At 40.5% G+C, this 27381-nt stretch overlaps 1 protein-coding gene across 3 annotated transcripts in view; it reads left to right on the top strand.

Annotated features, from left to right (window-relative positions):
• The window catches only part of FAM53A (family with sequence similarity 53 member A), a 77896-nt gene extending 52963 nt beyond the window's left edge, over positions 1-24933 (top strand). For all 3 annotated transcript variants that reach the window (XM_073574421.1, XM_073574423.1, XM_073574422.1), the window contains exon 5: positions 23330-24933. In XM_073574421.1, coding sequence (XP_073430522.1) covers positions 23330-23608 — 279 coding nt within the window. In that variant the 3' untranslated portion in view covers positions 23609-24933. The remainder of the gene's footprint in view (positions 1-23329) is intronic.
• The last annotated feature ends 2448 nt before the right edge of the window (positions 24934-27381 follow it).

Raw genomic sequence — 27381 nt, 5'->3', positions numbered from 1 at the left:
TCCTCACCGCTTCACTTATGAATTTCCAAGCTTTCATTGGAATTGGGCATTAACCTTTGTCCAAGTGGTGGTGACTTTATCACCTTTAGCTTAATTTCAAGCTCAATTATGTGACTCTGGCCGCAACTCTCTGTTCTTTTTTTTTTTCCACTTAGACAGATGGGTCAGAAAGGGGTTCCTGACTTTGAAGTGTTTCAGAACAGGGTCACTTACTTTGTCACTGTCATAACTGATTGAACCGATAAACTTCTGTAGATGTGGCGTAGTTTTAAGCACACTTTACGTGACCCTCTCTGGTGCATTTCAGTCCAGTTCCCTGGTTGGTTAAGTGTTTTGGTTGACGAGCATGACAATGTATTACATACCTGTCGAAAATAAGTAGTATAGCCTAAGGATGTCTCAAATTACATTGTTACAGTGACCTTAAAATACTTTATAAGAATGTTAACAACTAAAATATTTTTAGGTGAATGCTAAATTTCATCTGCACCAATGAAGACCAAATTGTAAGTAGGGTCCTGGAGAAATTCTTCACCTCCCTTTTCCACCTGCACTGAACATCTTAACTTCAGGCAATTTCTTTAGTGGGCTTTGCCTTTTTCCACTTTATACTGCAAAAATGTGACTACCCTCAACTCTCTGCAAAGTAATTTAGATAAATTAGTAGTCTACTGGCAGAATGAAACATTGAATCACCCTGGCTACCTTGTAGAGATTCTTGACAACTTTCACAATTATTGGTGGAGCTCGACTTTGACAATTTGGTAGAAAGAAAGAGACGTCTGTAATAGATTCTCTTTGTAACGGTTGCCAGTCTTGCCATCGTGACTACAGGGTGGTTTATATTGAATAAAGTTTCTTCCGGTAGAATCACCCTGAGGACTGTGGACTTTCACCTTGACGGTATGCGAATAGCTTTGATAGTCATTCTACGTTATCATTCCTATGACAGTTTACTGGAAATCATATAATGTCCGATTATTGTAAGAGACGTTGGACTTTAGATGAAACCAGTGGCTTAGTAAATAATTTGCCACACCGTAGCTAGGACATAGAACTGTGAAAGTCTGCCCCATACTGTTCACTGGCCAAGAATTTATTTTTTCCATCATACACATCCAGGAAGTATCGGCAAAGTTATCCTTGTTGAAACTGTTGAAATTTTTGGAAACTGAACCATCTTAGAAGCTTTCCAGTGCTATGTTGCTTCAAGGGGACCTAGGCAGAAAATGGGTGGGGAATGGTTGTAAGTGGGGTGGGACTATAGCCAAAAATTTTCGGTTTCATACCGTTGTTGCTTATCTCTTGTGATGCCAACTGGCTAAACTTGATAGGTATATTTTCTATTGCCCCTTAAAAATGGTGAAAGAATGCCATTACTACTAATGGGCATATATATGGACTTAAGAGGTCTGCCACTTGAAACTCCCCACTTAGAAGTGGAGCTACATTAACATGTAAGTGGCTGGCTCGTCACGCTACTTTTTCCCTATATTGGCCGGTTTAGGGGAAATCCCCGACAGGTCAAGTCTTCAACCAGCCGTTCGCGCAATTTTTTTTTTCTTTTTTTGTGAAGACCTCCCCTTTAGTCGAAACAAAAATCCTCACCAACAACTATCAATGCCAACTGTCGTAGCTCTTGTACGGGCTTGAAAGGTCTCCAAAAATGAGCACTGGACTTCAAAAATGAAACTTTACTCTCTTACCGCAATGTATGTTTATTTTCTGCCACCCTTTAAGGGAATGTGGGTCTTAATCCAGAGGCTGTTTATTTGGCTGTAAACGCATCATGGCTCGGAGAGCTCTAACCGCTAAACCTTGCTTCCTCCATCTCTGATTTGCAAAACACCAGCGTAGAAAAAACAGTAATATGTTGCTATAGTAGCTTAGGTTTCGTTATTGTGGGCATGAAATAAGTTACTTCACAGAGGAAAAAAAAGTTAGGTTCCTTTAAAGGAAATCCACACCCTAAAGGAAAGTTTCCTTTAACTTAATTCTAGCCCAATAATACATCTATGTAACATTTTAAATTTGGTTTAATTAAAACATTTTGCACTATTTGTTCCAGGCTGCTTCCCTGCACCTTGTGGGCTGCAGAATGAGTTAACGAAAAATCGGTTAGTTAGTTTCTTTGTCTTTTTCTGAACTGCTGTACTAATTTATGAACACCTCTAAGTTCAGCTCAACTTTGATGTGGTCATAAATGAGGGGACAGCAGTTAAGTAAAGATAAGAGTAAAGGCTCATGCACACGACTGATTTTCTCGTACGAGTGCTATCCATGGTGTAGGACTTGTGCCGATGAGATTCTTTTCGGCTGTGCACTTATCCGATTTTTTTCTTCCGACCGTGTGATGCGTGGAAAAATTTTTTTTTAGACCTATCTGATTTTGATTCAAAACGGTCGGATCAAAATCGGTGATGCAAGTCTATGGGTACAATTTTCATGGACTGTCAGAAGAGTGTACAAACTTTTTTTTTTTTTTGCTCTTCACATATGAGAAAAACTGATGCAACTCTGTTCAAAGGATGATCAGAATCGTCAGTCCGTTTTTCATTGATGTGTAGAAATTGGTTGTGTGAACCTACCCTTAAGCTCTCGGTCTCAACTGGCTCAAGGACGGATTCTTCGATAACTTATTCTGTTGCTGGTGTATTGTGCAGGAAAATAGTTAAACTCTGTCCGTTCTGATGGATTTTTAGTTAACTCGTTTATCAGTCTTGTACTGAACTCCTGTGTCCTCATATTTCTATGTCCTAAGATTTCAATATACATTGAAGTTGAGATGAGCTTTGATGTGGTCCTAAATCAGCACAGAGGAGTTTAGAAAAAAGTCCTCATTTATGATTTTATTCTACATTAATGTTGAGATGAACTTTGTGGTCATAAATCAGCAGTGAGGAGTTTAGGAAAAAAAGTCCTCATTTATGATTTTAATGTACCTATATCAATGTTGAGATGAACTTTGATGTGGTCATAAATCAGCACATAGGAGAATTCATAGCTAATTATTCTGCAATTTTCCCCAAAGCTGTACATTTTTCTTTTATAATATGAATTAAAAGTGGCCAAAAGTGAACAATTATTTCAAGAAAATTGCACAAATTAACCAGAAATCTTACAATGCATGGTGTAAGAATATATAGGTTTGACAATTATCATAAAGGTCCCATGGACGGTTGTATAACATAAGCCATTGACTATGTAATCCATGTTTTGTTTTCCTTCTCAGTATTCAGGCTATGAAATAAAAGCCAAAATGGGAAAGCAAAAAAAAAATCTACCTGGTCAAACCCCTCTGGCTCTTGCTGGTCCTGTATTTTACTGATCATGACTTGTTACCACCATGAAAAGTTTCCACCACCAAAAAAAAGCAGCTGGTGTCTGCATTTTTGGTGGCGATCCAGCTCATTGTGCTAATAGTCTTCCCATCACACTCTGTTTAGGAATGGAAGAAGGCGCAACTATTTAGTGTTGCACAACATTGAATCATCTACAATATTGTAGATAATGTTGTGCAGATGTAAGGAAAATCAATTCGCGGGTTAGGCAATACTTAAAGCAGAATATATTAGAAATTCAATTTACAGCAATTTTTTATTTGCAGTACCACTTTTCACCACCACAAAAAATTCCATAGATACCAATGAAACTGCGCTATCCTCTCAAATTTAGGTTGCCTCCTAGTTCTTTGAAACTGGTGTTTCAAAGACCTTGAGAATCCTGAAATGATTACCTTTTCTACTGTTAGAAACGCCAACAAGTTGTGATTTTCAAACAGTGGTGTGAAACCTTTGAAGATTGCTAAAGCAACAGCTCTCATCCCTTTCACCGAGACTGAAGACTGACTGAAGATTACAAAATCTAAGGCTGACGTCAAATGTCTGAGTCACTGTTGTTGTACGTACTGCCCGACATGGCTCATCAGACCCAAATTCAACAGCCGTATGGAAACGATCCGTGAAATTCGGAAGCCGAGGTTAGGCTTGGGAGAAGAGTAGTGCTTGGGTGAGCTCTTCTGTACAATCATTTTTTTGCAATCTGTAAAGATCTCTTTAGTCTCAGAAAAGAACAGTTCTCGGCTAAGAGTTTCTGTTCCATCATTTTAGCAAGCAGTAGCGGTATCCTTAGTCTCGGAGAAGGGCAGTTTCTTGGCTGAGAGCTTTGATTCCATCATTTTGGTGATCGGTAGAAATCCATTTAGTCTTGGAGAAGGGCAGTTTTTGGCTAACCTCTTCTGTTCGATAGGTTTATTGATCAGTAGACATCTATTTAGTCTCGGAACAGGGTGGTTCTTGGCTTAGCGCTTTGGTTTTAGCGGTCAGTAGAGATCTCTTTAGTCTGGGAGATGGGCAATTCTCGCCTGAACTTTTTGGTTCCACCATTTTAGCGGCCAGTAGAGATCTCTTCAGGCGAGAAATGCCCTTCTGAGACTAAACTCTTTGGTTCCACCATTTTAGCGGTCAATAGGGATCTCTTTAGTCTCAGAAGGGCAGTTCTTGGCTGAGCTCTTCTGTTCAATCGTTTTAGCAATCAGTTGAGTTCTCTTTCGTCTGGAATTCTCAGTCTGTACATGGACCATGAAACTCAGACTTGTAAAAACGGCTTAAGTTTTGGAAAAGAGCATTGTTCGACTGAGGTCTTCTGTTCCATAATTTTAGCGATTGATGTCTCTTTAGTCGCACAGATCGATTCTATTCCATTGTTTTAGCGATTATCAGAGGTCTCTTTAATCTTGGAGTAAAGCACTTCTGTTTCATCAGTTTAGCGATGAGTAGAGGTCTCTCTAGCTTTGGAGAAGAGCAGTTCTTGGCTGAGCAATCTGATACCCATCAACACTTTGTCACAATTGGATAGTAAAATATCAATATTCTGTGATCGTATTTACGGTATATAGATTTCCATGGTACCAGGGAAGCAATCTCATCTTTATCTTTCTTTTTCAAAATGGTGTAAAATTTGGGATTTTTTAAAAAATTTTCATTTTACGAGTGTTCAGATACTGGATATTTTGACTCGAGGGGGTTAAAGTTGTACGTGAACACACCTGCCTTTTCAGTGGAGCAGCTGCTGCGTCTTTATCTCCGGCTTCCCTTTGATCAGTACACACACACACACCTTCTTAGTTGTAAGGAGAGATCTAGGGCACCAGATTGCGCATTTCCTGAAATGATTTCCTTTGACTTTGCAGATTATTGCCCTGTTATTATACCACTTTAAAGCGATAAACGCCATTACTTCTAAATAACTTTTTCCTACAGATGATTCCTAATGAGGTCTGTATGAATGAGCACTTCTGTCTTGGTGGCGCTCAGCCCATATAAGGCTCTGTTCAACATATTATCTATTATAGCTTCCGTCAGAGGTATATATTGGGATTACACCCAAAACATAAGCCACCGGTATGTTAAAAAAAAAATAAATAAATAAATAGGCCTGAGAAAGTGTTACTGTAATAAATGACCGTTCCTTGCACCTTTTTAAAATTGAGCTTTGTTTTAAAGTGGTTCTACACCACCGTATAACTTAATCGATGAAGTTTGATGTAGGAAAGCAAATAAAGTCTATACTCCTTTCCCAGATTTGCGCAGCTCCTCTACTTTCTGTGCTGTCCCCTGCTGGTGTCCTGCAGCGAAGCAGCATATCAGCGGTTGATGATTGGCTGCAGCCTTCACATTTCACCCACGCTATCTTCTTCCACTTAATATATCAAGGCAGCAGCCATCATGTGATGCCTCCCAACAGGATGGTCCATGAAGATTGTCACAAAGTGGTGAAAAAACCCGTTAAGGAATTATTGTATGCCACTTTTTCGACTTATTGCAAACTCCTTCCCCCTCTATTTTCTGACTGTGGGGGGGGGGTAGTATTCATCTCATCAGTGCTTAAATAAGGTTAAAATGCGACCACCATTGCCCCTAAAAAAAAAAAAAAAAAAAGTTCCTTCCCAAATATTTACTCAACAGGCGGCCACAAAGAGCATGGCAGAAAACTCCTCCCAGGATAGAGCGTGTAGACATCCTGGGCTCCTTCTTCAGGTATAATTGCGGCAACATTCACGTTTTAAAAATTGCCTTTTCTTAAATGTTTTTTTTGGGGAAACTGATGATCAGCATTTAGTGCAGCATTGACGTTAATATCGATAGTAACCACTAGAATTGCCCTTTAATCTGCTGTAGTAATGACAGGAGTAATGATGCCTTAGGGTTAATGAGTGTTGGTAATCCAAACCATAACTGTTTATGTTCTTTCCTCCCCCAGTAAAATATCAGTACATGTCCAGAGTATTTTCTGGCATGCCTTCACCTCTCCAGTCTTCTGATCTCAGAGACATGCAGATCTGCCTTCAACCCTCCATACGTAAACCTCATCTGGCCCTGTAACTGCAGAGCTTGAGTACATAGACAGGTGTAACACGACTCTGCTTCTTGGCCTTTAAACTTCTCTGAACTGAAAGAGTAGTAGGCTTGGCCGGGGCTTTGTCACGGCAGAGCCGGGTGCCGTGTGTAAGATGCCTACGTTTCACATTGGGATAGATTGTGCCGGGAAAGAAGAATCGTGCTCTCTCTCTCCATTTTGGAAACTTTACAGACTTTGTAAAAATATCTAAAATGTGAGTCAGATGTGTCAGAGGCCAATTTCCTTTCTGTTCATTATATAATTGCTGATCATCCTCTTCCTGTACTTTGTAGACACCGCAAAACCGAGTAAGTCAGGGGTTGACAAACTGACAAACTAAACATTCCTTGTTTCCGAATGTTGCACCTTTAGCTTTGTTTTAAGCGATTGAACCAACATAGTTATATGTACAACCAATGAATTTACAGCCTAAACAGCCATAATGTCCTGATGGGTTGCATGGTGAAACTGTAGATCCCAGTTCAAGGACTCCCATGTGGGAAGATCTGTCACCCATCTTAGACCATCATGACCTAATGGTTCAAAGAGGAGATTTATATTATGCATTGCTTTTATAGTGCCATCATATTCCACAGTGCTTTACAAACATTATCATCACTTTCCCCAATGGGGCTCACAATCTATATTCCCTATTAGTTTGTCTTTGGAGTGTGAGAGGAAACCCGAGAACCCAAAGGAAACCCATTCAAACACGGGGAGAACATACAAACTCCTGGCAGATGTTGTCCTTGGTGGGATTTGAACCCAGGACCCCAGCACTGCAACAGAACAGTGGTAACCACAGAGCCACAATGCTGCCCTATTTGTTAATTTTCTTAAAGGAGTAGGTCTGGTCAACAAATCTACATCTCCCACTAAAAATGGCCGAATTCTCCATTATAGACTGGCTCAGACGATAGTCTGTGGATGCGGGCCTCCTGTGACTCCCACGGCACATAAGGACGAGGGATGATAACTATCCAGCATGTCTGCTTTTGGCATGACGATCCTTTCGTTCTCTGAGACATAAGCTGTCTCATAAAGAAGGACAGAGTGGGCGCTCCTATGTGTAGAGAGGAGTCGGCTGTCGGCCAAACAAACATTTGGACTAAACTATCTATTGTGTATATGGTTCAAACCTCCTAAGGCTTACATTTGAGTCTCAATATCCCAATTGAAGGTCTCTTGTGTGGAAAGATCTTTTATCCAGTTACTGTCATGACCTACTGCTTCATAAAGTTCAACTTTTCCATGTTTTTCTAAATCTGGACAACGACTTCAAACTGTACAGAGAGCCTAAAATGAGTTCTCATGAGAGATATTCATGGCTTATCCATCGATAAATGTCTGACATATATATGTCTCACCCCCTTTTTCAGAATGGGGTTCACCTGATCCCCTTTTCCAGATGACAACCGACCATCAGTTGTAGAGCGGTGACCAGGCATCTGCTGGCTCATTGATACGCAAGTTCTAAATACAGGTGAGCACACATTCACTCACTGCTGGCTGCAGCCCGAAGAGTGGATCAGGCGGGGGTCTGCCATTATGGGAGGTAGATATGCGCAGACTAGCAGACAATTATTTCTTAGGGTTATGCCATAAATATGTTTCGTAAGACCGGTCACTGGTTAGCTGATAAAAAAAAAAAAAAAAAGTATACGCCGATCCAGAGGATAGATGGTAATTTATGGATTGGTGGGGTCCGACCGCTGGGATTGGTCCTCTTATCCCTATTAGAATGGATCAGCAGCTCATGATTGAATTTCGCGCCGTTCCTTTGTGTGGAGCAATGCGCATTCTAACAGGGATAAAAGTGCCCCATTTTGCCGATCAGTGGGAATTCCTTTGATCAGACCCTATTTGATCATGTGGATAGATGACGTCTCCTCACTGGACAACCCCATTAAGATGATATTTCCATTTAACTGGAAAAGCGCAGATCCACACCATACGTTGTGGTGACCCAGATCAGAGGATGCTCATGGCCGTGACCCGACTGCTGTTTTCTTCAATATTCCTGCTTTTGTTCCATATCGTGAATTTCTCAGTGACAACTACAGTGTTAAGTGTCCCCCCTCCACCACCACCTCCGCCATGTCCTTGTATCTCTATCTATTTCTGACAGTGATAAACAAATGAGATTGCCTGCGCCAGCAATCTTGTGATTTTCCATAGTTTTTGTTCTGCATGCTCCAGCCTGTCGAGCGTAAACAATGAGCCCATTCTGGAAGTGGCATAAAGTCCAGCAATTTAAACCACAGAGATGAGAAAAAGCGTTGGCTTTGTCTGGAGCGATCTTGGTTGGCCTTTTAAAGATTAAATCAATTAAAAAATCGCAAAAATTAGGTTAAAAAGTTGTCTTTTCAGTTTTTTCTGGAAAAGCCGGGGTAAAAAACAATATGTCTGCCATTACAAATTCTATTAGGAGTCTAGCAGTTTTTCTAGACTTGTGTTCCTAACATTTCGAGAAACCGACTAAGGAATGAAGGCTGTCATGGCTGTAGGACTATTTGATTTCAGGTGGAAACGCATTTTAAGTGCTTGCTTCTCACACCCGCTACTCTTTGAAGCTGGTGGGTGATGGAGTTGAACAACGTTTGCGTTTGATCTGTGTAAAACATTTGCAATCTTTGAAGAGTTTGACAAAATTCATTAATCATGGCACATTTCAGGCTAAACTACTTTTCAGTGCGGTGCACGCGTTTCAGGGCCAAGTTACACTATATATTCACCAACACTTTCAATCTGCTGAAATAAACCTCTTGGAATTTTCTTAGAAAGGACTCTGTCAGCACAAAATAACTGTTCAAACCAAGCGTCGGCGCTCGGTACACCCTTGTTGTGACCGAGCAGTTTAGGACACCTTCCCACCTACATGTTTTCAATCTGTCTCCACCCAATTCTTCTATTGACCATTCTGGTTTTATACCGGACAGAAGTGAGTGGATAGGATGGTGCAGACGCACTGAACTGTTGGGCCGTCCCAAGGTTTCCCTGCTTGGTTAGAACAGTCGTTTTGTGCTTACAGACCCCCTACTTGAGTAACAATGCCACGAGAAGTGGTGAGTTCTCCTTCAATGGAAGTCTTCAAACAGAGGCTGGACAGACATCTGACTGGGATGATTTAGCGAATCCTGCTTTGAGCAGGGGGTTGGACCAGATGGCCCAGGAGGTCCCTTCCAACTCTACGATTCTATGATTCTAATGGCGTGGCATTCTCCAGGTAGCGGACGCATTTCGGAGCCTGGCTATCTATTAATTTTACAGCCATTTTGGAGTTTTCATTTTTTCTTTTTTAAAATAAATTCATCCAAAGAGTTTTTAAACACTATAGATACTGTTGACAGGTTGTTGGCATGGACGGTGCTTCGCCCCTCGTTTCCTGATATCTGACATGCACGGTCTGCTGTCTGCGATTCTATTGTATCTATACTGAAAACATGGACTTCCAGCTTTTGAAGAAACGTTCTAAATTTAGTTTGTCCCGCTTGCCATAGACTGACTATAAGAGATGTGCTTCATCATTAACACCATCACCTTTGCTTATTTTATGCAGAATTGCAACCCGTGCATGGTCAGATTTACGATCCGAAATGTGAATAACATAATTGGTTCCCCCCCTGCCTAATGCCCAGCTTTCTGTCCTGCCCTATATCCGGACTCTGCAGCTGGACCCAGGCTGCACTGCCTGCACGGAGTAGTATAAAGGCTGGAGGTCCATGTGTTTGCCCAGAGTTCCATATGCTGAAGTTTTGCATGTGGGTGAAGGATTAGAAGAATGACTTGGGGTTGATGTCTCAACATTACCCCAAAAATATAACTACATGGTAATTTTATCATAAACAGGATGAACGATGGCAGAAAATAATTTTCTGATGCGCCCATTCACCTCTGTACGCAATAGGGGCCTTATAGTCTCTTCTAGGATACATTGAGGATCTGGTTGTCCACCAGATCCTTTTTGATTGGATATAAAATAAAATGAGGTACTGTGGCACCCCTGTATGTGCATGCAACATTGGACACAGATCTTAACTTCACCCAGAATGGTATCTTTATCAAATCGATCATGGTAGTACAGTATTTACTGTAGTCAGACCATTTTATCTCATTTGGGCACAGACCCATGTCCTGGTTCAGAATTGACTGCTATTGAAAGGTACTTATTTTTGTGGGGTTGAGCTCAATTTTCTCCGTTAGACAGTGAATGGAGTGGAGATTGAGCATACACACCTCTGCTCCCTTTAAGATCTCTGCCAGGTTCCGGAACCCTGAACTTGGAGTGGAGGGGTGAACAGTGATCAATGAGTTATTACTCTAGCTATGAGTAAGCTAGCGGATAACTATATGTTGGTAATAACCCTTTAAGGCCCTCATACATATTAGATATGAGTTTTGCCCAACCTAATATTTATGGGAGGGCCTTTCAACTCTCCCCAAACATCTGATGTTTGGGAAGAGAAAGACTGAGCACTTGGAACTTCAACCCCTGATTGTTTAGTTTTCAGGGTAGATAAGCCGCTGCCAGAGAAGTAAGGCAGGAGCTTTCTGCTTTTTTACCTTTGAAAAGACAAACAATCAGCTGAAGTGTATGATTGGAGACAGGTAAGATAAAAAGATGGCTGTCAGATATCTGAGAATTCTCATGTTTATGGCCAGCTTTTATGTGGGGGAATAAGTTCTTATCTCCTTAGAATCCAGACAGAACAGCCTTTTTGGGTGGGAATTGGGTGCCTGGTTTTATTCCATTTCATATCCTAGTTTGATAATGTGGTATGGGACCCTTTACGAGTAGATGCCCAGCTTCACTTGTCCCCAATTCCTCGGGGGCTGGATCAGTCATGACTTCCATCTCTGATTACATAAAGTTCAAAGAAGATGAGGAGGAAAGTTTAGTAGCTCATGGCCTTAAAATGAAGGTTGTCTGGTGAAGAGGCCACCACAATGGGATACCCCTTTTTCCTATGGCCACCTTCTCATGGTATTAAGCATCTACGTATGCTTGACATATGGACTGTAGACGAAGAGGATATTGTCTTTCTTTGCAGGAGCGACTTGTTGCTCCTTCTCAGAAGGGTCCGATCATGGCCGTGAGACGACACATGGAAGCTGAGAATGTGTCGCCCTTCTTAGCAGATGGATGCCGCCCAGCTCCTCTGCTAGGACTTTATCCGCTCCGGTTTCACAGCCCTGACAGCCTTCTATTTAATTTATCATGACTACACAGAAACGCAATAGTAATAACAAGCATTAAGGACCAGATGAAGCAAGATGTCAGTCACAGGATCTCTCACTGGAGACCTTGGAAGGAAAGCCTGTTGCCATAACAGTGACCAAAACAAACCTTCCTGACAGGAACACCTCCGAATTGAGTATTATATTGACAGGGCGGCCTGTGTTTTTCTTTTTTTTTCTTTTATTACCCAGAGCTCAATTTAGAGGGATGCGTCGGTGGAGAATTTCTTACACGTAGTGAAGAAGGGAAATAGAAGACTATTATAGGTTCCCAGAACTCTTGGTAAAAAAGGGGGGTAGCGCTCATTTAGGGCAAGTAGTAAACACTTTTAAGAGGCAGCTGAGCCCTGCTCTGCCTGTAACACGTGTTATCTGGATATCGGTTTTATGAGGCCTCTGTGCAAGTTACATTTTTGTTTGCAGGAAATGAGTGCGATTCCAACCTTTAGATGTTATCCCAGTGCGTTTTGCACAAGAATACCAGACTTTGCAAAATGCAGCTCTCTGGAGGAGCTGAAAATGTGGAGGTTCTGCGCACAGCAGAGCGTTGAGATTATTCAGTCCCCAAAAATATTGTGCAAGACTGATTAGAGTTCAAACTTCCCTTGTTTTTACGTGGACTGATTTTCTGTCTTGCTCTCAAGCGTGGGCAGGGTCATGGGCACTTACTATACTTACATGCTTAGTCTCCTTCACTAGTGTCCTCAAGATCTATTATTTAGCTCAGCAACTGCAGCAAATTTCTATTTTTAATTTTCCACCATTTTTTTTAAATTTGGAACCTAATTTGGCCTGCCCTTGTTTGCTCTTATACTTCCATGTCTGGTCAACGTTCCTAAAGGGGCTTTCCATTCACTACAATTTTTTATATATATTTTTTGGATAAGGGTCAGACGAATGATAAAATGATTCTCCAACTGCGTCTACTGGTCTGTCTCATATTTAGTCCTTTTTGATCCCTGCTTTCTGTTCATGTCCTCAACACATCAGTAGCCGTCTGATAAGCCAATCACTGCCTACGGCAGTGACCCGCATCGGTCAGTGATTGACTGTGTGTCGAGGGCGGTTCCAGGAAGCATAGATCAGCATGGACCTGGTAAGCGCCAGAAAGGGAGGTGTGCCAGTGAGCATCATTTCTTTTATTATTTTATATTTTATTTTGAGTAGATCTGAGCCCTTTGATGTACAATTTTGGTTTATTTTATTCCTGATGCAAAACTTTATTCTGTATGAAAAGCAAAGATTCTGTTCACTGAGCAGTTATCTAACTTCTGCATATAAGGAAAATTGGATGAGAATCAGAGAAAGAACCAGTTGATTTTTTTTCTCTTATCCCAAAAAAAAAATTTATAGTATATTTTATATAAGTCCACCATTTTCTCTTCCTGGACCGATCATTCAATCTCAAAATTTTCAAATTCACAGGTATGACCGTTGATCATAAAGTTCCATTTAGAACTGTAACTGTCATTCAGGAGAACTTGCAGCAGAATGTCTGTGTCCGCCTCTATCTCCTCTACCTCCTTAAGGCTACGTGCACACGCTGCGGAATGCTCTGCGGATTTGGCCGCGCGGATTTTGAAAAATCCGCAGGTAAATCTGCAGGTCAAAAGACCTGCGGTTTTACCTGCGGATTAGCCTGCGGTTTTGCCCTGCGGTTTATCATCTCTACAATGGAGGAGATGGTAAACCGCAGCGGAATCCGCAGAAAGAATTGACATATCAGTTCTTTCTGCGGTTTAGAAACCGCAGCAAATCTGTGCGGAAAAATCCGCACCGTCTGCACAGCGGTTTTTAATATCCATAGGATATTATGCTACTGTACACCGCAGCAGAAACTGCTGCGGATCCGCAGCGGCCAAATCTGCAGCAGAATCCGCAGCGTGTGCACACACCTTAAAACCAGGGCTGTGGAGTCGGTAAGCCAAACCTGCGACTCCGACTCCTCAATTTCCCTTACACCGACTCCGACTCCCACACATATTGCTTATATTTAAGTGAAAAATTTATTGTAGTACAATGTGAACCTCAGACATTTAATCATTTTTATGATCCAATAATCAAGATATTTAGATCAGAATATATATTGGTTTACTACCCGGTTTTCATTCTTTTTGGTACAGATACGATATGGATAGACAGATATGGATAAATGGATATATAGATAGAGCAGGTTTCTAATCTGCTTTTGCTATTGAAAGCATTATCTATGAGCTCAAAAACCTTTCAGGTGATGCAGTTTTTTAAAAAGATGATCAGCTTTTGCAGCTGAAAAACGTATCCTCAAAAAACACAGGAAAAACGCTGTGTGTGAATGTAGCCTTAGATCAGGAATATAACAGCCATTTATAGGACATTTCATAACTTTTCCAAACTCCTATAAAAAAATATTCAGCACATCCTGCATTGAATTACTGTACCCAATTTATTATATATTTTAGGAGTCGGTCCATTTTATACCGACTCCAACTCCGACTCCACCAAAATGAGCACCGACTCCACGACTCCGACTCCACATCCCTGCTTAAAACTTTGAGCACCATCATCGCCTATCTCAGGAATGGGAAAAATCTGTCTTCGCCGAAGACAGATTTTATACGATTTGAGAAAGAAAGCTCAGTCCAGGAGGAAAAAGAAGCAGAGTTCTCTGATAAGATATATTCCAAAGTTTCATGCGTACAGTTGATGTATGATGTGAAAATTGAAGCGAAGGTTACACTTTAAGGAATATATAAGGTTCAACAAGTCTAAAATGAAGAAATATGAAGCCTCATGGCCCCCGTGGTAGAATGATGAGTATTGCAACTAAATATGGTTCCTCATCAAACAGGTCAGAATCAGATCCGGGCTTACAAAGTTTATGAAGTTAGCATTAAACTTTTGTTCATCCTCCAGCTGTGGACGTGTTTTAACCCTCGAAGCTTGCGTTTTTTAATACCAATGGTCACAAATCCACTTACCATTTTTTCTCTGCTTTGTCTGCCGTCTTTTTTTTTTTTTTAATTAGCATGCGAGTATTCAAAGTGATACTCCGAGCAGAATTGAAAAGACCTGCCGTCTCCTCATTCATTGCCCTCTTGTCATGCTGAGGAGAGGGGGCCGCCACCAGTGTTGGGTCTCCCGCCAAGAACAGAATATTAATGCGAGTTTGGAGAGTTAATTTGGCTATTTTTTTGGGGAGGGGGAGGCGCCCCATTCCCGGACGACAGCTGTCCTTTCATCTCAACTCTTGTGCAGCAAAGTGCCTGATCTAGCAGCTGCCGGCACTTGTCACATCCCCTATAGAAAAGTGGTGTGGCCTGACAGAATGTGCTTGTTACTAAATATCTGTGGGTTTAATGAGGGGGAAACTTGGCGTGTTCCCTTCCAGGGAAAGGGGGGGGGGGAGGGAGGAGTGTATCACTTGTTGGAAATTTCTTATTTTTTTTTCTTGCTTTTGTCTCTGAATATTCATTGTTCTGAAATAACCCCATTAGTATTACAAAGTGTTTTCTCAATTGAACATTAAAGTTTTTAATAATGTTCTTGCATGGACATTATTTCAAGGCCTGGATATTTTTTGGGCTACTTTTTTTTTCTACTCTGGCCAGTTCCCCAAATTTCTTTGGGGTATTTGGAAATAAGTCATACTATTGATTAATAAAATAAATATTATAGTTTGAAAAAATAATTACACTCTTTTAATTAAACTTTCCACAAAGTTAGTGTTAGAAAAAGAAAAGCAATAAAAAAGACATAACATCATACCTAAAATGAGGAACGGTGGGCTCACAGACTTTAGGATTTCGCAATAAATTACCAATGCCCATGTTCAACTTAAAAGGGAAGAAAGTTTCGTATCGCGCTCATTGGACTTCTACAGCAGGAGGCTGCTGATTGGCTGCAGCGGTCATGCAATGTCATTCCGCTGGCAAAAGAAGCGAGGAGGCTGGCGGGAGACACAGCCAGCAGTTCAGAAAAAGTGGTGGGAGTCTAGAAGATGAATGTAATTTTTAATATATTTTTTAGGACCACCACAGGCTTCCTTTTCAAATAATAAAAAAGTAGTGGATACTTATTGGGGGTGTTTCGCCATGACAGTCCCTTTTTAATTTGGAAGCTGAAGTGGTCCATCAGTTGATCCCTGTTAACTTTATTCACTAATAGAAAGTGTCGCGTCTCACATGTCCACTACTGAGGGAGGGAGTATAGTTTTACGTGACAGCCGCATGACCATCCGTGTGATATATGGTCAAGTCCTAGTAGTAAGCACTCGTTCTCTGCTCATGTGGGCTCAGAACCCGTAAAAACTCTTCTTAGAACATGTTTTCATGAGATAACCACTTTAAAAGCCATTCTTGTAGGATTGGTATGGGCTGACATCTATTTGCTGCTCCCTTTTTATACACTCGAGTAGGCTTGAGTGTGCATGTGTTGCCAGCTGGAAAATGGGGTGGTAAGCTGCTGCCAGATAATTGTTTATCCTCATCGAGAACAAAAATTTTGTCTTACATTCAATTTTAGCATGCCCGATCCTTCTATTTCGCTTAAGCGATTTGTCGGAGGTAGAGTCGGGAAGACCTACACACATAAGGTCGTACTCAAGCTTATAAGGTTGTACCCAAGCCTATCCATACATTTCTGCAAAGTTCTGGTTTGTCGCAGCCCGTTTTAGATTATTTTGGCTTTCTGAGTTTGGACAGCTTACTAGTAATGGGACAGTCAGGCCTTTTGATGAGCATTGAGATGCTATATGGCCGGGATCATCTATCAATGAAGTTCACGGCATCATGACCCTGACTGAACAAGGATGGCGGCAGAGGGAGGATAGTATGGGCTGTTCCTACCCTTTTAGACAAAGCTCGTCAAACTGGAACACAGATGGCATGTGCCAATAATTATGCCGAGCGTGGGCCGGAACATTAATGTTTATTCTCCATTCTTTGCATAGAAAAAAGCCCCATAAATCCCTCAGAGGGCCCCTAGTGCTATTTAGTGGTTTAGTAAGCTTTATCCATTCACAACAACCCATAGAACTTTCACACTCCCACTTTTATCTTATTTTTCTCGAATGGCCAAGTAGACGCTGTCCATGTTGAATAAGTGGCTATTTTGCAATCAGGACATGCCGAAACGAGAAGTGTGCTGTGCTTGACAGGTCTCTGCTAGGATGGACTCGGGCCCATTCTTTTCGGCAACTGATGAACAGTCAAAGGCCTCTTTTTTTATCTATTGTTGCCTAGGGAGGGATACCCATTTGGAGTTCAAATTCCAGCAGGCTTTGGAGGAAAAAAAAACCCAGAAAGCCGATAGCACTATGGCCAGTCTCGGAGATGATAATCAGGAATCAAAAGTGATCTGTAGACAAGCCAGCACTTTGTGCACTGACAGGAACAAACACACTGGGGGCACTTAGCTCTGAATGGAAGCTCGAAGCCTTTTTCTTTGCGGAACATTGAATAAAAACCGCTTCTGGAGGTGGCATCCACGTCGAGCATCTGCTGCTCCGTAGCCTTTAGAAACGGCAGAGGAGGGAGATCACAATGTAAAATTAGGCCCAAAATGGCATTTAATGAAGTGAGCCTCTGTGCTCTGTACTTATTTTTTTTTTTTTTAATGTGTTCACAGTAAATGAAAGGCTCCAGGGTGAGAGCTTCGGGGGTTTGCGCAAGAAAAGACATCTCATTAGATGTCGTTTTTGTTTTGTTTTTTCTTTCCATAGAAGCAAAGAACTTTTTTTGTGTGCTGGGAAGGTTGGACTAATTCCATCTGGAGATTTTTTTTTTGTTTGAGCAAACTTTAGATTTTACTTTTTAGGCAACACCTTTAGACTTGATAAACCCAAAATGAGCTTCTCATTTCTTTCGTTTTTTGGAATTTAATTTAGCCATTAACATAAAATGTTGCCTACAGTTGGCCTTTTTCAAAATGTTCAAAAAGGCCAAAGAATTTTTAAAAATGTACCAACTATAATAAAGATGGACTATTATTAGTCCATCTTTATTATATTGGGTAAATGTTTTTACTTATATAGGTGAGCAGATGTTGGTGGTAGATGCTTGGATAGTGGTCATCTAATATATCTATTTCTGAAACTTTTAGCATCATTTTTTATAAAAAGGCACATTTGCTCCTGTATTCAATCCCATTAGACTTTGCTGTCTCGGACGATTGGCTTTTTATCGTAAAGTGTATACTCGGACATAAGGATTCAAGAGATCTGATTGCGTGTTCTTGCAAGATCTTTCAGATTTCTGCCCATAACGAGCGTTCATCGACCCTAAAGTCAATCACCTCTCATTTAAAGCCCCTTTTACACAGGTCGATATAAACTGTATGGAAACTGAACGATTTCCATTGCTCTTTTCCTGTAGAGCATTCATAGTGTTGGCAGCACATTTCCTGTTTACATGGGGCGAAAAATATTTTTAATAAGTTTTTAATAAACCCACCAATTAGCTGTGGAACAAGAATCTTTTGCAATATTATACTCAAGCCTATAATGGGAAACAAGCGTTATTGGCCTTTTTGAAAGGGTCTTAAAGTGGACCCATAATCGGGTAAAAAATGTCCAATTTTTATGCTTTATTTCCTACTGCTCCACTGCTAATTTTTATGGTCTTAACAAGTGGACATGGCTCACAGTGTAATGATGAATAGCAGCTTAAAGACCCCTCCAGGGAATTCTGAGAGCACTGCCCCTTTTTGGCAAAAAGCTTAAAAATGATCACTGAATCAAAAGTCTTCTCTGGAATCGTATGTTGGATTGGAAAAAAAAGTGAAATACTCATGAGAACAATGAGGACAAAATAGAAGTAAAAGTGACCACTTTTGATTTGGCGACACATCCCCTTTAAATTTTTTTGTAGACCTGCAATAACTAATGAGAAAATTGTGGATTGGCACAAACAAATGACCACCTCTACTCTCATGAAGATCCTGATGTATTAAGTAAATGTTAATGGTTAGGAATGGATTTTATTCATTAAATTATTTTAATTTAGAAAACCCATTTTTAGGCAAATATATGTTAATAAAGTGTCGGGTCCACTGTTAAGCAACCTTGTGTCTTGGCCTGAAAGAAGTGGGGTTACAGAGTGACTTTTTGTGTTGGAGGACCTGACTTGAATTAGCACTGTAATGCTGAACTTGACCTCTGGGAGTGTTGCAGGGAAATGGAACACTAGCCAGTGTCCCCACAGAGTACAGTTAGTTCCAGATGGAAGTTCCAGAAAGAGAGAATTTAAGTTGTTTCTTGTGAAAGGACCCTTTCTAAAGTATAAGAATTGACCAAAGCAGACCACACCCTTTTTAATCAAGCAGTTAATATGCAAGAACTGCTTTCTCAGCTTTCTAGGACAGAGACATTTTCTTGGAGAAGTCATAACAGCTGGCTTTGCAAAAAATTTTTTTTAACAAATTCTATCTATCTTCTCTGACTTGCACTTTAACCTAGACATTCCACCAAAAAAAGCCAACAGTAGATGCACATGTAACTCGCTGTCACAATGAAGAATGTAATCCCGAGCTATTGATAAAATGCTGTTTGGCTGTCGAAGAGTAATATGCCAATTACATGCCGGCGGTGTTTAGACGGTGTCGTGCCTTGGCTTGCAGTTGCAGTGGAGACTGCAGTTCCTCTGAGCTGAATAGAGTCTGGAGATCTCTTCTGTTGTGTAGACCTGGGGCGCACTGAGTTTATTGTGTGCAGGCTGCCAACATCACTGGTAGACAAAAAAAAAAGAGTTCATCTTATTGACTGTAAAGAATGGCTTTCTTCAGCTTCACTTCACAATGGACTAGGAGTTTAGTCTGGTGGGACCTGAAGAATGAGTAGAAAAAATAAACAGAACCACATGACCCATGGGTGGTGATGGACAGTCTCCGATAGTGAAAAATAACCCGAGACATTGCTACCACACCCAGCTGGTCTTGAATTCACTGCAAATTTTTTTTTGTTAAATTTTTCACTTCTGAACAAGTATTTTTGTGTAATCCGATGAAGGACGAAATGTTGAAGCACTACCCAGTCCTTAGATGATCATAAAGTCGTCCATTCTGCTTAGGAGATGTAGCAAAAGCGTTTAAGAATTAATTTTAAGTCTCTAAAATCAGAACCCCCCCTTCATATTAAGCTATTCAGGGCGTTTACTTGATTTTTAGTTTCCCATTTCCCTGACCATTCTATTCAGAACATTTCTTAGCCCCCTGGAATTCATTATGGACTTTTTATTTTGGAAATTGTGGAAATTGCTGTTAAGATTCAGGAAAAGCAAAAGTGGGAAGAAATTGAGTCCACCTTTAGAGGGAGTCAGCAAGGGAAAAAAAATTTCAACAGGTGCACCCTTGGCCAAAAACTCCAGTGCACCTTCCAGGCAACTTGTTTTCCATCTATCTCCTAAGTCTTCCTTGGATGACAGCTCTATCTTTTGCTCACAGGCTCCCTTTAAATGAGTCAGCTCTACCATATCCTAACGTGTTGAACACACTTAATTGAGTACTTAAGAAGAAAATGCCAGTTCATCACATTTCTTCCCAATACTTGTTGGCTTTTGTCTCTTTGGTTTGGCCTGCTCTGCTTTACATTAGTTATGTTGTGTTCTTATTGGTACATGCCCGGCTTGTTTAGATTTTATATTTAGAGAGATTTGTTCCAACATTGTCTTGTTGTGTGCAGTAAAATATTAAAGATAACCTGAGTTCGCAACGAACGTGGCTCTCCATCTGTTGACCACATCTTTCCGGATGAAAGAGGTAGAGCGATCGCAACATCAGACTTTGGACTCTTGGTGTTTCTAGTGTGGATAAATCAGACCACAAAACAGAGTGTATATATTCGAAGACAACGATGACATCCATACACTGCTGAATGTTCACTTTAGAACGGGCAGTAGTGTGAGGGTCAATCACCAGGACTTTCGACAGAAGACACATTCGATGGTGTATCATCTTTTCTTGAAGATTTAGTTAATTCCCTGGCCTAAGCCTGAGCCAGCGTCTTACTAGATACAGTAGATTGTTGGTGAGATATCTGCTTGTCTTTGAGCTACCTTTACGCTAGTGGTTCATGTTTTGAACAAACTTTAGATGGACCTATATCTTGTCAATAGTAATTTTTTTTTCTTTAGTTTGATTCCTTTGGCAGCTCGCCACACTTAATTTGCATTCCAGGACGTCTACTACTCCAAAAATTAAACCACAAATGAGTCTAAACTGATGGTAAAGTCTCTACAATGTGAAAATGCAATTTCGGAATATTTACAGGGTGCCTATAGGCCCCTAGACCCTTGAAGGCTGACAGAACCCACTGACCATCTAGTTTGTATGCAACATCTTCTGATGAGGATTGGGCAGTTTGGAGTCGGGCACCTGATCTTTTTGTTCTACCAGGAGGTAACCACAACGAGAGATGTCTAGCAGCAGCTTTCTCCACATTGAAAATACATGAATGCTCAGTCAAGTCGAATGTCCATGTGTACGGGGCAGTTAGAAGAGGTTAGGGCTCACGGACCGCTAATGCATGGACTGGCTGCGAGTCTCCTGACCGGAGCATGACATCATCTTGTATTTCTACAGTATGAGACTTTCACACTCGGGTCAGTAGAGCCACGGCCAGTCCATGCATTGCAGTCTGAGATTGGACCGATTTGCATAGATGTCTGTATGAATGTTTGGACGTCGTGATCTTTGAGAGAGTGTGATAGCATTTTTAAAGTACCGTTTTGTCACAAGTTTTTAACATGCACACAAGATGTATACATGTGAACGCAATATCCGACAGAAGCACTTGTACAAGTACTAAATCGTTTTTATGTTCCGAGTTGGCCGACAAGTTTTTTTTTTTTCTTTTAATTTTACGCTTTATGTAATCCTCTTGAAAAGCTCCACCGTTTCAGCAAATCTGGCACCACATGAAATAAAAGTTGGTTAGAAATAATTTGGGAATTAATTCTGTCTTCAATGTAAACGTGTTATAAGCTAATTTAGGCTAAAATAGCAATAACAGCCTTTCAGGATGCTGCTGCCGATCACCGCTACTGGCTCCATGTGAGAATAATAAGCATGAACCTAAAATGCCCTTCTATAGAAGACATCAGCGGGTGGAGGGAAAGTTATTGCGCTCCTAAACTACTGCAAAAATATAGTATCACAAAAGATTAGTGACGGGCATTGATGTGCTAGAGAGGTTCAGTGCAAAGATATGTGAATCAATGCCCAAAAATAGGGAAAGACAATCCAGAAACTTGTATATACCCTCTAACATATATGCAGGACTCAGTGAGGACCGATTGTCAAACTGTAACAGTCAAGGGGAAAGGGGGAACAAAGTGAAAAATTTAAAGTGGTCTGAATACTTTCCGTACCCACTGTATATAGGTACAATCCGAAATAGAAAAACGTGAGAGGTGGCCTGCTGTAGGTGTCAGTTAAAGCTTGCTAATCTTAAATATATAACATTAGATAGGTAACAGATTGCAAGAGATGCCAGATATATTATCACTGCGATCAGAAAAGTATATATTAGATGGTTGTTTACCTGAGTGGGTACAACAGCAAGGGGCTCAAATGGTCCACACTCCCACCCCAACGTGCGTTTCGGAGACTCCCCTTCATCAGGGAAATAGTGTATGTGATACAGTTTGGGTTTGAAAAGGCAATGTCCCGGAAGTGTGTGGTGCCCATGAACCGGAAACTGCAACGTGTTACCATGGCTGCTGCATCGCCGGCCGGCGTCCGGAATACTGAGCAAGTAACGTCAGAAGACAGTGACTGCAAAAATATAGCGTATAGTGTATAAATCGAAGTGGCACAGAATGGCAATATATAGTAACCAAATGACAGTGCTGCAAATGTACGCCAATATCCATGCTATACCTTGTCGGAATAATACTGTTATACAATATCTGTGAAAATCAAGCCGTAAGTGGTGGCGGCAGCGGTGTCTTACGTACACCGTATGGGTTGTACCCTCAAGTCATTGTCACTCCCTGGAGTGGTGCTGGAACAGAAGTTACACCTGCTCTGAGGAGATTTCTGATTTAGATAAGAAAGTTGTCAACCTCCAAGCCCATTTAGCTTTTCACTTTGTAAACTCAGGTTTCTCTAAAATGATTTGTATCATGCCTTGATTTAAAGGTTTAGATAAATTGTCATTAGAGATGAGAGAAATGATTTGCAGGAATCCTCTCCATCGTCCAGGTCAGTAACTTGTGACCACTGAATGGAAAGTCTGTAAATCTCCTTACCTTCGGGCCTTACCAGCTCTTCTTTTGATTAGCCGGACCGGCATTACATTACTGTGGCATGATGTGCACACATCTCACCAACCCGACTACTCAAAAGTGAAGCTTGGAAGGGAAGGAGATTTGTAGGCCTCCCAACCAGCAGTCAGCAAGTACTGACGTGGCTGATGGAACTGAGTCCTGCCAATCTATTCTCCCATCTCTAATTATCATCTACCCAATGGGATAGGTATTTGATTTTTGTGGTTGTTAATGTTGGATTCTCCACCGAACTTCACAACGGGGTAAACCCTTATCCCCCTCCAGCCATACATCCCAGACCCTGAGCTGCTGTTCACAGGCTCTGATGATTTATCTACACTCGAATGCCTGTTTGGATGTGACCCTCAGACTTCCCTGAACTTATTGGCAGAATCAATGAATCTTAAGTTTATAGACATTTTGTATTAATGTTCTTTTTCTCTTTACAGACTTCGAAAAGCCTGTGCTCTTTGGACTATGAAGATGAAGATGATCCCCACCTCAAGACCATAGTCTCCTCCCCGTGCGATTCCAATGACCATATGAATATCATCACTCCTGGCTCCAGCCCCGTCAAGGAGACCCCGGACGGAAGAGAAACCTGCCTCATCGGCTGCTCGAGGGAGGCGACAGTGAGTGAAAGCGAGGAAGACCTAAGTGACTGTGAGAGCGCCACATTTCCTATAGATTGCGAGGAGCTGGATCTGGAAGAAATAGAGAACAACTGAATCTCTTTGCCTCTGTAGGATAAGGCGTCCTCCCTGGTAGATGCGTGCCTTCTGTTGCCATTGCCCTCCTTCGAGGAGCCCAGTGGAAAGAGTTTGCGGCTTAGTTCACCTGTTAATAAAACGGACAAGATTAAGACTGAGCATTAAACATTTTCAACCTTGGCTGTATTTGCTGCGCGGCCTAGTATGTGGGGCTAGCCGTACAAAGCTAAATAGATGTGAATGTACTCAACAGGTTTCCTATAGAAAGGAGGGGAAGGGAAATTGTATTTACAAGTGCTGACAGCGAGTGCCTATATATATTTTTTTGCTCAATACATAGGGTGGGGTGAGGGGCGGGAGGGAAAGGACTACTATTTTAAGCTAGTTTCGTAATTATACAACCTCACTTTTTGCGGGGTGTGTTCGTCTCATTGAGTACAATTTGTTTACTTTTGCGCACGTCGCACATACTAGGCTGCTATACGTCAAAGAGAAGACAGCAGAAGAGTTTCAAGGAAACATTTATTAAAAAAAAAAAATAATAAAAAACTAAATAAACTAAAAATAAAAAAATAGGTTATTTTTTTTTCATTTCTATGGCTTTTACAGTTCTGGAAAAAATAAAAAAAGCATCTCTATTTTGAATGAATTTTTCAGAAGGGCATTCTATAATATACAATCTGTCTGCCGTGATTCGGGTGCAGGTATATGTTCTATATTTGAAAAAAAAAAAAAATAACGTTCTACAGGAAAAATAATAAAGCAAAAAACAGAATAGTCGACTTAAGACATTGTCTAGATTAAGTCCAAAATACCAAAACTAACCGCGATATATATATATATATATGTGTGTGTGTGTGTGTATATATATATATATATATATATATATATATATATATATATATATATATATATATATATATATATATATAGCGGTTACAAAACTATATGTACAACTTTTTTCCGTTTTTTATGTACGTTAATAAAGATGTACTAGTGACCTTAAAGGGTTTAAGAGGGAAAGAAAAGCTCCCTGCAAACTTGGCGTCTTTAATTGGGTATTTTTTTTTTTTACCTTTGAACAAAGCAATGATGTTTTTCACATTGTGTGCATTTCTAAGTACAAGTAGTTACTTACCTCGTAGGTCATTACTACGATTTTGTTTTTGTTTTTTTTTTGTTTTTTTTTACTGTTCAAAGAAAAAAGAATGTATTGGAGCACTTGAACTTTAGACAGGGACTTTGTAAAGTAACGATCAATTCCACAGGAAAAGGTCACACCCTCAGCAATAGAAGGCAATTTGTCCTTTAATAAATAAAAAAAAAAATTAATTTGCATTTCATCTTTCGTCTGATTCTTTTTTTTTCATTCCAGAAATTACAGGTTTTATAAGAAATTTGAAAAATATCAAAATGGCCATGAGTTGATTGAATCTAAGCTGCTAACGCAGCGTTTGTATAAGGGTGCAGACTGATGGCTGTATTTCTCCTGCGAGGATCACCGACTGGCCCGACACCTCTGCCGACCTGAGCGAGATAGCGTGATGTGTTTCTATGCAGCTGTCACTTTCTGGTCAGGAGAGCTGTCGGGCCAGTCCGAGGATTTCGATGGGAAGGGAAGCAAAAGACCAGAAAAAGCCATACACCTGACAAATGCTATTGAGAACTCTGCTATTAGAAGTGGAAAGGAAGAACAAAGACAAAAGAATCTAAATAATAAAAATATTGGAGAAAGAGAAACCAATCACAAACTAAAATGTTTCTATACTAATGCACAAAGCATGGGCAACAAACAAGGAGAATTGGAACTACTAACACAGGAAAAGAAATATGATGTCATTGGAATCACTGAAACTTGGTGGGACGATACACATGATTGGAATACAAGACTAGAAGGATACAACTTATTTGTAAGAAACAGACTTGATAAACGAGGAGGAGGTGTCGCATTGTATGTTAGAAACGCGTATATCTGCACAGAGATTGAAGCTTCAGAGACTGGGAGTTCTGTGGAAACTGTTTGGGTAAGATTACAAGGACAGAACAATGGAAAGGACACCATTGTAGGCATTTACTACAGGCCGCCTGTGCAAGCTGAAGATATGGATGAACTCTTTATGCATCAAATGGCCAAGTTCTCCAAAAAATATGACATAGTGGTCATGGGAGATTTCAACTATCCAGACATTTGTTGGGAATCTCTCTCAGGCAAAACTAACAGGTCAAGGAAATTCTTATCCTCTCTTGCTGACAACTTTATCTTCCAAAAGGTAGGGGAGAAAACAAGGGGAACTGCTACCTTGGATCTAATCCTTATAAACAGGGAGGAAATGGTTGAGGAGGTAAAAGTGGCTGGGACCCTAGGAGGTAGCGACCATGCTATTTTAGAATTTTGGATAACTAGAGGAGGAAGACCTGTGAAGACTCAGACGTCAAGGTTAGATTTCAGAAAGGCAGATTTTAAGGGATTCAGAAAGAGAATTGGAGGGATCCAATGGCTGGATATCCTTAAGGACAAAAATGTCCAGGAAGGATGGGAAATCTTGAAAAATGAAATTCTCACAGCACAATTGTTAACAATTCTGAAAAGAGGGAAGAATAGGAAGCATTTAAGGAAACCAGGATGGATGAACACAGAACTTAAGCACATACTAAAAAGGAAGAAAAAAATGTTTATAAAATGGAAAGAGGGAGGCATATCTAAAGAAGAATATAATGCTGTCTGCAGAACCTGCAGGGCACAAATCAGATTAGCTAAAGCTGAAAATGAATTGAGGCTTGCAAGAGATGTCAAAAGCAATAATAAAGGATTTTGGGGATATGTCAAAAGTAAAAGAAAAGTCAAAGATGCTATAGGATTTTTACAGGATGAAAATGATGAAATGGTAAGACAGGATGTTGAGAAGGCCGAACTTTTAAATTCCTATTTTGCATCTGTTTTCTCTCAGAAAGGAAATGTAACATCAACTGTTCTTCACTGTCCTATTAAGGGAATAGAAGAATCCAGGATATCTATAAACAGAAAGATAGTGAGGAAACACTTAGCTAACCTAAATGAATTCCACCCCAGAGTACTGAAGGAGATAGCAGAAGAAATTTTTGAACCCCTCTCCATAATCTTTGAAAATTCTTGGAGAACAGGAGAAGTCCCAGAAGACTGGAAAAGAGCAAATGTTGTTCCTATCTTCAAAAAGGGGAAGAAGGTGGACCCAGGCAACTATAGGCCGGTGAGTCTGACTTCTATACCAGGAAAGATCTTTGAACAAATTATTAAACAACATGTATGTCAATACCTGGATAAGAATGAAGTGATTAAACAGAGTCAGCATGGGTTTGTAACTAATAAGTCATGTCAGACTAACTTAATTTCATTCTATGACGGAATCACTGATTGGGTGGATCAAGGAAATGCTGTAGATATAGTATATCTTGACTTCAGCAAAGCATTTGACAAAGTCTCTCATACAATCCTTATTGAAAAAATGACTAAGTATGGAATGGACAAGGCAACTCCAAAGACATACTGATAGGGAATTTAGATTGTGAGCCCCCATCGGGGACAGTGATGAAAATGTGCAAACTGTAAAGCGCTGCGGAATATGTTAGCGCTATATAAAAATAAAGATTATTATTTATTAACTGTTAGGTGGATTCATAACTGGCTTAGTGATCGGACCCAAAGAGTGGTCGTAAATGGCTGCACATCCAGTTGGAAGAATGTCTCAAGTGGGGTACCACATGGCTCTGTCCTGGGCCCTGTATTGTTCAACATCTTTATCAATGATTTAGAT

This window comes from Dendrobates tinctorius, unplaced genomic scaffold, assembly GCF_039654945.1.
Source record: "Dendrobates tinctorius isolate UK_male_01 unplaced genomic scaffold, ASM3965494v1 ptg000039l, whole genome shotgun sequence".
Classification (NCBI taxonomy): Eukaryota; Metazoa; Chordata; class Amphibia; order Anura; family Dendrobatidae; genus Dendrobates; species Dendrobates tinctorius.
The sequence above is the reverse complement of the archived record's forward strand: the minus strand, read 5'-3'. Positions and strand labels throughout refer to the sequence as shown.